Source organism: Gekko japonicus, unplaced genomic scaffold (assembly GCF_001447785.1).
Source record: "Gekko japonicus isolate JY-2015 unplaced genomic scaffold, Gekko_japonicus_V1.1 scaffold843, whole genome shotgun sequence".
Classification (NCBI taxonomy): domain Eukaryota; kingdom Metazoa; phylum Chordata; class Lepidosauria; order Squamata; family Gekkonidae; genus Gekko; species Gekko japonicus.
In genome coordinates this window covers 749175-762295 of record NW_015160236.1, presented here as the reverse complement: position 1 = coordinate 762295, position 13121 = coordinate 749175, and the positions used below count along the sequence as shown (strand labels likewise).

At 47.1% G+C, this 13121-nt stretch overlaps 1 protein-coding gene across 1 annotated transcript in view; it reads left to right on the top strand.

Annotated features, from left to right (window-relative positions):
• Positions 1–246: 246 nt before the first annotated feature.
• PKP2 (plakophilin 2) overlaps positions 247–13121 on the top strand; it is an 80759-nt gene continuing 67884 nt past the window's right edge. Inside the window, exon 1 of the mRNA XM_015412890.1 lies at positions 247–460. Within this exon, the coding sequence (XP_015268376.1) occupies positions 247–460 (214 nt within the window). The remainder of the gene's footprint in view (positions 461–13121) is intronic.

Genomic DNA, 13121 nt, shown 5'->3' with positions numbered 1-13121 from the left:
GCAGCAGGTAAGAAGCGAGGGCGGAGCCGCTACGCCTTTTGGCCGCGGGCAGGGCGAGGGCGTGGCCGCGGCGCCCGGAGGAGCCTCCCGAGGTCGGCCAGAGGGCGAGGCTTGGCGGCGCTGCTGTTGCCTCCCCCTGTCGACGGCGCGGCGGCGCGTCCAGGCTGGGCAGACGGCGCGCACCAGGCGGCCGCTTCGCTTCGCTCGCTCGGTCGTTCGCTCGGCCCGACGGCTCCGCTTGGCCCGATGGCGGCGGCAGCAGCAGGCACGCTGGGCGCCTCGGAAGGCGGCTACATCCGCACCGTCCTGGGCCAGCAGAACCTGGCCGAGCTGGACAGCTCCAGCCTGGCGTTGCCCTCCACGCTGTCGGGCGGGCGGGCCGAGGCGCAGAAGTCGCTCCGCATCCAGCGGCAGGTCCAGCAGACCCTGGCCCGGAAAAGCAGGGGCGCCCTGGCCAACGGTGAGTGTGCGAGTGGCGGAGGGGAGGGCGCCCCTTCGCCGGACAGCTGGCCGGCCTCTTCCCCCCCCCCTCCTCGGGGTCCACTTTGGGTTTCTTTTTTTCCCCCCCCGCCCTTCAGAACAGGTAGCAGGAAAGGTAGTCCGGCTCGAGGTCCGCCTCACCTGCCCAGCAGGAGGCTTGTGGACAGGCGCGCCGCGGAGGGAAGCGCTTTTCAGTCCGGTGGGGGGGGGGGAGCCCTTCTCTTCAGCGGGTCCTCGGAGCGCATCGCGTTAGAGTGCCGCAACCTCAGCGGGACTTAAGAGGTCTCGCTCGGGTTGACTCCGCTGCCTCCCCCCCGTCCTTGCCGAGATACTTCTAAAAAGTGCCGTCAAGTCGCCGCTGACTTATGGCAACCCAGGAGGGGGCCGTGGGAAGCAGAGGTGGTGGCTTGCCCTGGCCTTCCCCTGCAGGGTCTTCCTTTGGGGGGGTCTCCCTTCCAAGTGCCGCCCCTGCTTAGCTTCCCAGACCTAAGGAGGTCAGGTAATACCGTGCTGCCTTCCCTCCCGCAGAGATATTTTCAGGCATTTTTTCCCGGCAAGACCTTTTTCTTGCTTTTAGGTCAGGGGGCCGTTTTTCTTTTTCCACCTTCCCCCCAAAGCACTTCTCTGCTTTTAGCTTTATTCTCTGGCTGTTCTTTCCTGTATCAAATTGTTGTGTTTCTTTTCGGGGGGGGGGAGTCTACTTTAATTCTATCTTTTGCAAAAAAATAACCTGTGTGGCGCACAGGTGAAGGTGTTGGACTAGAATCTCATAGTCCCAGATTCGGATCCAGAGCAAACTCATCATTTCATTCCTAGCCCATGCTTCTGATCTGTTGTCAGGTAAAAAAAATTACCAAAGGCCTGCATCGGTTGACTTTTACATCTCTCTTATTATGTGATGCTTTTGAAAAATACAGTTGGACGGAACAGAGCGACATCTAGCAAAGTTACTTTTCAAAGGAGGGGGGGTCTGACATGGTTGCTGCTTCCCTGAACTCTTTTGTGCAGATTTGGGGGGGGGGAGAGAGAGAGATACTGAGGCCATTCCGAAGAGAACAGCAGCTTGTCTACTCCTCACATCCCTGCCCAGCCCCAAGAAGGGGCAACACTTTTGTGAGACTAACTATTTCCTCAGTGCCATACGTGCAATCTGGCATGGCCGTCCAGCCACATGAGAAAATTCCATGGCTTCCACCTGTACCGATCCGACAACCAGCCCTTGAGCGCTGAGGCAACCTGATTCCCATGTCATGATGTCCACGCCATGGTTTCTGTGCTGCTACATGAAAAATAAAGGAGAGCAGTTGATCCAGAGCTTAGCAGTAAAACTGGTTCCTGTTTTTGTTTGCTTGTTGGTTGTGGACTCTTTGGTTGTGTACGAGAAAAGCGTTTCCCCATCTCTGTTTAATTCACCAACGATCCACTGGATAGTTGTATTATTTCGCCTATTGAGCGGTTTGAATTTAAGAAGTTGTTCTTAAATCTGGCCATTTTGTTGAAGGATTTGCTGTGGGCTGTTTGTACATGTTTGTTCCTAGATAAGATACTATCCCACCGCCCCAGGCTGGTGACTCCAAGCTGAATCCTCTCACCAGGTACTCACCAGGCTGCCCTTTGACTCATCGACAGAGCTCTTAATGTATTTACTCTCTGCCTCCAAGGCACTCTCCTTAAATGGGAATGCCGCCTTCTGTCCCACTGCCTGTTTGTCTAAGTCATAATTCCATCATCAGTGGCCATTCTTGGACTGAATGGAATCAATTGTTCAGGACTTATTTAGGTGTGGTGAATTTTGCCTTGGAATGTTGTGAGGGTAAGATAATGTACTGTGTCTAGATCAGGAATCCCAAATAATATCGAGCCTGTTGGCACTCCTGGAATTTTGACAACAGAAGAAGAGTTGGTTTTATACCTCACTCTTCAATACCCAAAGGAGTCTCAGAGCGGCTTACAATCTCCTTCCTATCTCCACTACAGGCTCTCTGTGAGGTAGAAGGGGCTGACTCGAACAAAAAAAGGGGGGGGAGAAAGAAAACTCAACCCAAAAAGCTGCTATGAATCCACAAGGGTTAAGCTGACACTAAATATTATAAACATACAAAATTTATTCAGGTGTACACATTTTTTAAAACTTACTCATAAAAAATATTCACATTCAGACATGAAAATTTTTTCGACATACATACATAGATGGGTTAGTGCTGTGCAACTGAACCAAATGCGTTTCGGCCCCAAAGGGCCTTCCTCAGTGGTCACAATCCAAAATACAAACTTGACATACATCCAAAAAAAGTTTTTTTAACATCAGATGTTAAGTACATATGCAATATAAGGCCAGATGTTGTATCCTTATATATTTATATGTATATTATTGTTGTATATTATAGGCCTCAGGTATAGCCAATTAAAGTCCACCAATTATACTTCTGGTAGCTTATATTTGCGTGAGTTGAATGTATGTCACTCCATCCTGTACAAACTCTGGTCTTTGTATGTTTGTATGTTTATAATATTTAGTGTCAGCTTAACCCTTGTGGATTCGTAGAAGGGGCTGAGACAGCTCTGAGAGAACAGCTCTGAGAGAACTATGACTGATCCAAGGTCACCCATCTCGTTCCCTTCCTCTCCCCACAACAGACACCCTGTGAGGCAGGTGGGGCTGGGAAAGCTCTGAGAGAACTGCTCTTGAGAGAACAGCTGTGAGAGAACTGTGACTGACCGAAGGACACCCAGCTGGCTGCATGTGGAGGAGTGGGGAATCAAACCCGGTTCTCCAGTTTAGAGTCTGCTGCTCTTAACCACTAAACCAAACTGACTCTCAGGGAGTGGTTACACCACATAATGGCTGCCATGGGGTACTGGGGCCAATCAAAAATGTTGAGAGGGTCTAGGCCAGGGGTCCCCTTTTAATGCAGGCAAAGCTTTCTGAGTTGGTGCAGCAAAACTGGTGCCTCCTGGACTCTTCTGGAGCTCCTTCTGCTCCAGTTAGGTGGAGGGCAGTGAGGCCTTGTTCTGGTTTGGGAAGAAATGCCTTGAGGGGGAAAGCAAATGGGTGTCACAAAACTCACTGGGGCAGGCACCACACTGGGGATCACGGGTTTAGATGGGTTTCATGGTGCTGTGTATCATATCTTGGTACAACTTCGCTATCTGGCTTCCATCCCAGTGTGTTCTGGAATTTGATTGCCCAGGTTGTTCTGTGCTAGACTGATGTATGGGTGGTCCATCTTTGCCACATGATGGACAAAATGGCTTCTTTGTCCCGGTTTCTCTGGGCATATGCTGTCTATGGGGGATGTGGAGTGGTACAGTATATAGCCCGATCCTGTGGGATCTCAGAACCTAAACGGTGCTGGTACTTGGATAGGAGACCAACAAGAGAGACTCGGCAAACCCACCTCTGCTTAATCACTTGCCTTGAAAACCTTATGGGGTTGCCATAAGTCAGCTGTGACTTAATGGCACTTTACAGACACACACACAGACACACACACTTGCAGTCTATGAGCTCAGCTAGATGGTACATGTGACACAAACTGGGTTGTGGACAGTGCTCCCTCTGAGCTGTGTTAGTGCGAGCCAGCTCACAGTTTTTTAACCTCCGGCTCACACATTTTTGCCTTAGCTTAGGAAGATGGCTCCAGAGCCGCCCTGAGCCCTACAGGGGAGGGCGGGATATAAATCTAATTAATAAATAAATAAATTATTTATGCAGTAGCCAAATCGCTTGCTCACAATTTTAAGGCCAGTAGCTCACAAAGTAGAATTTTTGCTCACAAGACTCCGCAGCTTAGAGGGAGCATTGGTTGTGGATCATGTAACACCAGAGGCTACCATTCCTAAGTGCTGTGGGCTGGATCTGGTTCATGAGCATGGCACAGGGGAAGGGGGGCTTCACCCTTCTCTCCTGAACCAAAACAGTTGTTGGGGGGGGGTCTGTTAGCCCCACTGTGTGGTGCTGCGTGCTATAGTCAGTGGAAATGGGAGACTCCAAGGGGCTGTTCCTATGTAATAGTTGCCTCTCTAAGAATACTCGCTTGAACTATTTTCTTTAATCCGCCTGAAGTTAGAAATTGCTGTACTGGATTTAGTGCATAGTTTTGACTGGTTTTGTTAGTGGGGAAGGTTGTCCTGACATGTGGTACTCACTGAAGATTACACATTGTCTCCTTTTGTGATTAATAAGTTCTAGCCGTGTATACCTTTGGCAGGGATTGTGCTCACGTGGTGTGGGGCATGGTGTGGGATTTTTCTAAAATGGGTGATTTTTCAACAAACAATGGCTGTGAATTTCACATGGACTCCTAACTGCCGAAGGCACCATTTGTCGAGGTGGGGGGAGGCCCTGAGATGAATAAAGAATCATTAATGAATTTCGGAAATGTTCCACTGAGTTTGCATGTATGTGTCATCCTGCTTCTGATGGAACAGGTGTGCGCCTTGCAAAAATAGTCCAGAGATAAGCCTATCCAAGTCTCAGTGACTGGTTTTCAGTCAGAAAAGAGAGAGAGAGAGAGAGAACTTCTGGATGTGGTTAGACAATGGCTTCAGCTTTACTGAAAACTGCCTGGCTGTTTATTTGCTGACAGTGTTGCAAAGATCACTGCAAAAAAATGCTTCTTTATCTGAAGCTGACCAATGAGATGGCAGGGCAGACTGGAACAATGCCTATACAACACACCTACCAAAATACACCAAGGAAAGGGAATGCTCCAGCGGTTTTTCTCACTTACCATATTTACTCTAAAGGAAGGTGACTCTGAATGTAACAGGACTCCCCCAAAGAAAAGTTTGTTTTTGCTGTCAAGTAACAGCCAACATATATGGACCTGGTAGAGTTTTCAAGGCAAGAGACATTCAGCGCTAGTTTGCTATTGCCTGCCTCTGCATAACAGCCCAAGTATTCCTTGGAGGTTTCTCATTCAAATACTGAGCAGGGCCGACACTGCTTAACTACTGAGATCTGATGAGATCGGGCTAGCCTGGGCTATCCAGGTCAAGAAGAAAATATTATACTCCAAAACAATTTTACTGGACTTAACTGGAACTTGCATACAAATATAAAACAATGTCTTCTTTTAAAAAAATTGCATGATGGGAAAATATCCCTACTCTTGCGTTGGAGTAAATACTGTAAGAAATATTTGCAGTTGACTGGCGGGGCAGGGGTTTGATGATGCTGTAAGAAGGGGTTTGTTGGTTTTTTGCTTCTAGCTGACTTAATTGTTCTGGTATTGGGGGCATTTTGCATTTCTGAGATGCCAGCAGTTTGGAGCAAAGAGCATCCTTAAAGCAAGAATGCAAAGGCGGCTTTCAGGAGCTGAATCTCAGGGGTGGGGGTGGGGGGCCTTCTTTAGAGGAGACGGGTGTCTCTCTGAAAGGACACTTCTTTGCAGGAGAGTCTCTGTGTATCACACGTGATGACCATACAGGTGTGTTTTTTTGTGGACACGCCTCTGTCAAGAAGCCACACATGGTGGTAGACGGTTGTGTATACTTAGTGAAATGGACGGGTGTGCCATCATCACGTGGGACTGTCTAAATCGCGGACTACATAGAGCACTTGCCTACATGGAACTGAATTGTCATGTTCAACTAGTCCCTTAGGCAAATACGGACTTTGCACCTGACAAGTTCCTCCTCTGCTTGGCTTTGTGGGTGTATAAGAGGCTTACTGTAAACTGCACTTCTGTTTCTTTTCTATAGTGAAGTGAAAGAGAGGGCCCATGTGGGCATTTGTTTCTTCTCTGTACTGGGCCAGTGAGAGGGGGTAACTGGGGGTTAGGTTGCAACATTTCGGGGGTGGCAGTCTGACACAATGTAAATGGACACATTATGTGCCTTGTTTTCATGTGATGTGTGGGTCTATTTATGTATACCCTGCCTTTCTCTCCACTGGGGACCCAAAGCAGCTTACAATGTTTTCCTCTCCTCCATTTTACTCCCACGACAACTTTGTGAGGTAGGTTAGGCCAGGAGTATGTGACTTGCCCAAGGTCACCCAGTGAGTGTCCATGGCGGAGTAGGGATTCGAACCTGGGTCTCCCAGACCCTAGTCCAGCACTCTAACCAATACACCACACTTCATGGGGTCCAGATGGTGTGAGCAGGGGCTTAGAGGGTCTCTTCATGGGGGGGGGGCATGGTAGCTTTTGGAAGCAATACTTCAGGTTAACACTTAAACTTGGGGGGGCGATCCTATGCAAGTCTACTCAGAAGTATGTCCCACATTATTTAATGGGGCTTACTTTTAGGAATGTAAATGTTTGGGTCACCCATTATTGCACTATGTATATTAATAACAAAAGCTAGGAATCTTTAGCCCTTTCCAGATGGATTATATGCCCTGAGTTTGATGCTGTTGGAAAGAGGATTCCTCCCCCCCCCCCCCCCGCTTCCCCGCAGTATTGTGGTACATTCATGCACCCTCTGGGGGTTCCCCAGCTTTTCTCCAATCTTTTTCAAACCTGCTATGCTGGAAAGCTTTAGGAAAGATAACAGCAAAGCATGGATGGCTGGGGGAGGTGGATTTCCATGTCCTCACCCACATAGTAGCCACTTCCACTGTCCCTGTTACAGTCATTTCTTTCCCCTACCTGAGGGTGGGGGGGAGCTTTTTGTTCTTTTAAATCAGCAATTGGATGTTGGCATGTTGCTACAGCAATAAAACAGTCTGTGCATTGCATTCTCTGAATTCCTAGCTGTCATTTTTTAAACAGCCTCATTGTTGTGGAGGTTTAAAAGAGAAGGCTTACCCCTCCCCATGAGTGCTACTAAGTTCTAGAATCAGAACATGGACTGGGAAGCACACCAGAAATGACCCTATCCGCTAAGCCACTCAGAGAGAAACAAAATCTTTGCAAGAAAAGCTTTTTTTTTTAAAAAAAAAAGGAAGCCTACAGCTGATCTTTTCACTATCTTTTTGTGGGTCTTTGAGGGGATTTCTGACCTGCAGCTGCTGGTGAGCTATCTGTAGCTCATGAGTTGCATGTTGGAGACGCTTTTCACACCCTGTAATGTTTTGGAGACATCTGGCAGGCCCCACTGAGTACCAGATCTGGTCTTTATCTACCCATTCTTGGGAAGCAATACTTCCGAATAAATTGGAGCAAATTATGAGGGACGCACAGACTTTCAGAATGAAATAGTTCCTTCTGTATAGGACTGTAGGAGCAGTGTATGAAGGAGTGACATCTGTGATGCAAATCTTAAAGTGATAGGATGACTGGGAGGGGGCTCTTGCCATCAAGTTGCAGCTGACCCTTTAGGGTTTTCAAGTTAAGATATGTTCAGAGGTGGTTTGCCATTGCTTGCCTCTGCATAGGGACCCTGCACTTCACTGGTGGGCTCCCTTCCAAATACTGACCAGGGCCGGCTCTGAGATCTGATGAGATTGCGTTAGCCTGGGCAATCCAGGTCAGACCAGGGTAAGATAAGGGCTGTTTAAGCGCTTTCCCCAGCCATTTATGACTGAAAGGAAATCATGGATCTGTCCATTTTAAAATGTAATGATTGCATTTAGTGAAGAATGGCTAAATGTAACCTTCAGAATCTAAAGATTAATGCCAACTCCCTGTGTTAATTTCCTCCAGATCCTTTTATAATGGAAGATTGTGCCATGTGTTGCAATGTATTTGTGCAAGCTCAACACGCTACATTGTGGTGTTTGCACCTCTAGGGCTCTCTGGCTTTGAACAGGAGGCAGTCAGCTTTAAAACTGATATTCTCACTTTGAAATCTAATCTCCCCAGTTCTGCCTTTGTGCTGATCAGTTTCTCTTCCTTTGAAATTTCCTAGATGTTTGCTAATCGATGAAAGGAAGTTGTCTAAGAGCTCAGCTTGCTAGGCGGGACACAGAGTAGTTTACTCAGCAGCTCACCCCTTTTTGCAAGCTAAGCTTATCAATGTCAATATTGTGAAATCTGTGCTGCTAAATCAAATCAGAAGTCTTGCAGCCCCTCAGCTCATTTGCACACTCTATGAGAGAGGTTTTGCTAGACCTGAGCTGCTTATATCCATGGCGAGATATTTATTTGCCTCCAGAGTCATCAGGAGATGCCAATATTGTTTTGCAAAGGGGAATTTTTTTTATTTGCATTTCTAGAAAACTATAACAGAAATTGGGAAGGGAAAATTCTACAATCTAAAGGAGAAAGTAAAAAGAACCTAACTAAAAACCCAAGTGTGGAGGTTTTACAATGCTTAAAACATAGTTATTACACTTATTCAGTTACTTTCAAGCATGAAGTACCCGCCAATCATCACTTCTGTTGACAAAACCAGCTTATCAGACTAGACAGAAAGTAATTCTACAGCTAGAACACACAGAAACACAGCCTTTAAGAAAAATTGGCTTCTCCTTTTACACTTTACTTCCCCCCCATAGGCAAAATCTTTAAAACCAATGTTCCCTCAGTAAGAACATTACAACAATTTATCGTCTTCCATCTTAGATGTATCTTCTTTTTCCAATTAACTTTTAGCTTTTATAAGTCCGGATCTGTCCATTCATGATATAAACCAAGTTCCTTTTTCCAGGGACATCTTCGCTTCCTTAAACGTCTTGAATCAAAAGAGTCCTTCCTTTTGTTGCATTAAAAACACGCTCATTGGAGAATCCAACCTTTCTCTTAGCAAGCAGATCTTGTGAAGTTGGGGTAGCAAGCCCTTTACTCCAAAAAAAACCGCTTTTCGATCTGCTTGCCAATCAAACTGCAAGTAAACTAAACTTTAGAATTTCCTTACCATTCATAAGCTTCTATGATCAAAGTGAGCACCAAATACTGTCCCTTTAAAAATATAGCCGCTTTTAGTACAGATCCAGGTCGCTACTCCACTTTAGCCACCAGAGGGCCCACGATTCGCTTTAAGGACAGAGTCTATGGTTAGGTCACATGACCTAGCTTTCCACTGTTCTCCTTCCTGAAGAAAACATTGGTCCCGCCTCCCTCTTCACCTCTCATCGCCATCTTTGGGAAATGTTTACATTAGCCGAGAAAGAATGCCAAAGTCTCTAAAGTCTGTTTAAACACTCAACTTTCTTTCAGAAAAAACTCTCCGCTACAGTCCGTTGCTGCAATTTGATCAGTCCCTCCAATCCTGCTTTCGCATTCACTTAAAACATCGGGAGATAGGACGTCCCCCCCCCACGTTTATAGTAGGGGGACTTCACATCTAGGCTTTGGTGTCTCGTTTCAACGAAAACTCACTCATCAGTCCTTGAATCGATCCACCAGGTCCTGAGACAACCCTTGGGATCACACGAGGCAGCGAGAATCACTAAACCTCCAAGCGCTTGTCCCGGTGGTCACTTTGAATCCAATACTGGGAATCAGGGCAGGACCTTCGGGACAGAGAGTAGCCCCCCTGTACCAGCTGATGGCCGGAGGTAGGGCTCTCCGAAGCCCCCTGGCTAGGAGCCCATTGCCTATGGGCTCCATGGGGGAGCGTGCACAATCACACTCCCTCCTAATCCCCAATTCATGGCACACGTCTCTCGGAGGAACCAAGAGATGCAGCCATCGTTGAAGACCGAAAGCCAAGATGCCAATATTGTTTTAAAGAAGGGATAGTAAAAGTAAATGAATATACACATAGTATAATGTTTGTCTGCTCTTTTGTCCTGCCTCCGTGCTTTGTATTAAGTATTGAGACGAGGCAGCTCTTTTCGTAATAACATGCTTCTTTATTAAACTTCCGAACCAAATCCACAGGCTCAACAGGAACCAATTTATACTTGTAAAAACCACACCTACCTTGAACAAGAACCAATACCAAGTAGGCAGCTAGAATCCTTCATTTGCATGAACTATATACAAAGTAACTATTAACAGTGCAGCTACTGGGTAATAAGCAACAAACATGATTTGCCGTTACTAGCAATACAACCCATAGTCTTGAAGGCCTTTGGAGCCTTTGCTCAGACTCAAGCTCCATCAGTACATAACACTTTGATTTACTATTATTTTTTGGAAGATAGTTTCAGTGGTCTCCAGGACAACAGTTGGTCTCCAGGACAACAGTTAGATTCATTTGAGACTGGTAACACCTCGGAGTAGGGTTGTCAGGTTGTCGTCCCCCCTCTCCAGGCACCAGCAGCGGATTGGGAGGCGGGGTTATCAGATCCAGCCTGGGAAACTCCTGAAGATTTGAGGATGGTGCCTGGGAAAGACGGGGACCTCAGTGGGGTACCTTGCCATAGAGTCCTGCCTCCAAAGAACATATTGGTTCTGGGGAAACTGATCTCTCTAGTCTGGAGATGAGCTGTAATTCCAGGGGATCCCCAGGGCCCACCTGCCGTGTCTATGCCATCCCTACCTCAGACCAACAAGAACTTGGGGGGTATGCCCGGACCTGGATAGCCGAGACAAGCCCAATTTTGTCAGATCTCGGAAGCTAAGCAGGGTCAAGTCTGGCAAGTACTTGGATGGGAGACCTCCTTGAAATACCATCAGTTGGGAGGTTGGGGGCAGGCTTTACTCAGCCACCACTCTGAATATCCTCCAGGCCCCCAGTAGGGGTCAGTCACCAGAGGCTGCCATGATTTACAGGTGCAAACACAGTCAATCATCAGAGGTCGCCATAACTTTCAGGTGCACACACACTCACATATGCACGCGCGCGCACACGCACGAAAACCCCCAAAAAATAGAATTGGGGGGGGTTGTGCTTTTGATAGTCAAGACTCCTCTCAACAACACACACAGTGAAAATCTATCAGAATGAATGAATATCTAACCTTGATTTCCTTGCCTCTGCTTTCCTTGTGGGTCATGGAATGAGGCATGGGATAGTAGTGGTGGTAGGAAGTGATGTCATCTGACTTATGACAACCCCGTAGGGTTTTCAAGGCAAGAGGCGAAAAGGGGTGGCTTGCCATTGCCTTCCTCTGTGTTGCTACCCTGAACTTCCTTGGATGTCTCCCATTCAAGTACTATGCAGGATCTGACAAGATGGGACCAGCCTGGGTCATCCAGGTCAGGGAATAGTATTAGTAGCTTTAGCAAAATAGCTGTTGTGATGAGATCTGGTATGTGAGTGGAGGGAGGGCCCATAGGTTGCAGGGATGCCCTGAGAAGATGTAGAGCAAGCGTGTCAAACTTGTGCCCTGCGGGCCAGAATCGGCCCGCCCAGGGCTTTAATCAGGCCCACAACTCTCTTCTCCACCCCACCACCTCCCCTACCTGTCCTCACCCTTCTGAAGGAGATCAGGGCTGCCGAACTTCCCAGCTGGCTGGGCTTTGACTTTGCCTGTTTCTCCTCTGGCAGGAAGCTCCTCTGGGCTAAAGTACAAAAAAAGTTTCCAAGAAAATGTGGGATGGATTTTCCTTTAAGTTCTCTGGGCCCAGATAGACTACTCTGGGACTGGAATGGCAGCCCCCAGAGTGGAATGATGGTCCCTGGGAGTAGCAGCTGCATTCTGGGAATGGAATTCCACTCTGGGGGCTGTCATTCCAGTCCCAGAGTAGTCTATCTGGGCCGAGAGAACTTTAATGGAAAATCCATTCTGCAGTTTCTTTGCAACTTTTTTTGAGCTGCAACGTATGAGTGGAGTTCATTTCAGTTATGCCAGCCGAAGTTGTCTCTTTGCAAATAAAGGGCTGATGTTTTGAGCCAGCTTGGACCTGAGAATGGGCTTGAATGAGTACTGTAATCTGGGAGCCCACAGCCAAAGGGGGGCATTACACTGGAGAGCCATTGCTACTCTGAGTAGACTGGGGGAGAGGGGGCTTGCAATGCCCAGCCATTTCATGTTTTCCTAGGCTCAGAGCTTTTTATATTTTTAGTTTTTGTTTTTAGTTTCTGCTGTGATCCTTGTGCTTTTCCTTGATGTTTTATTTTAAAAACTGCATTGCCAAATCCCACTACCCTGCCTACCTTTCCATTTTAGGTAGGCAACTTTTAAGGGAGGGGAAAATTTGGGAGGTGTCAGTTATCAGACAGTTAAATAAACAAATAAGGCAAGAGTGTTACTGTTTTAAGCATATTTGTATTTTAAGTTTTGTAAAAACTTTAATTGTGTTTGTTGGTGTCCTTTATAAAGTTAATATCTTCGCCACCTGGCATTACGTTTTACGACACACGTGGCCTGGCCTGACAAAGTCTCATTTATGTCAGATCCAGCCATTGTAATAAATGAGTTCGACACCCCTGAGGGTATCAGTGCTCTCAGTACATAGCTAGTAATTTGGGGAAAGAGACTCTCTGATGTCTTGATGGAGATAACATAATCCCTCCCTTGGAAAGGAAAGAGGGAAGGGAGCAGGGAGATTTGAGTGACATTAATCCTCTCTCTTCTGGGAACAGGAGTCCACAAGTCCATGTATCATCTAGTAGAGGTGTGGCCAAAGGAGGAAGGGGAGAACAGTAAGCTTGGAAGCTGTTGGGCCTAAGTGGACAATTTGAGAAGTGGAAACGCCCATATCCTGTTTTGCACTCATTTTGCCCAAGCAGTGAGTCCAGGTAGCCAGTTTCCTTCCAAGGAGAATATGGATGTAGTCTGCTTTTTAAAAAGTACTGTTTGAGCATGTATTGTAGGACAGGAAGTGAGCAGGTAGGCACGTATGGTTAGACTTCCAACAACAACAGTACTGCCTTCCAAAGTGAGGTCTCACTCCAGAGATCCCGCTGTAGGCTCTTCC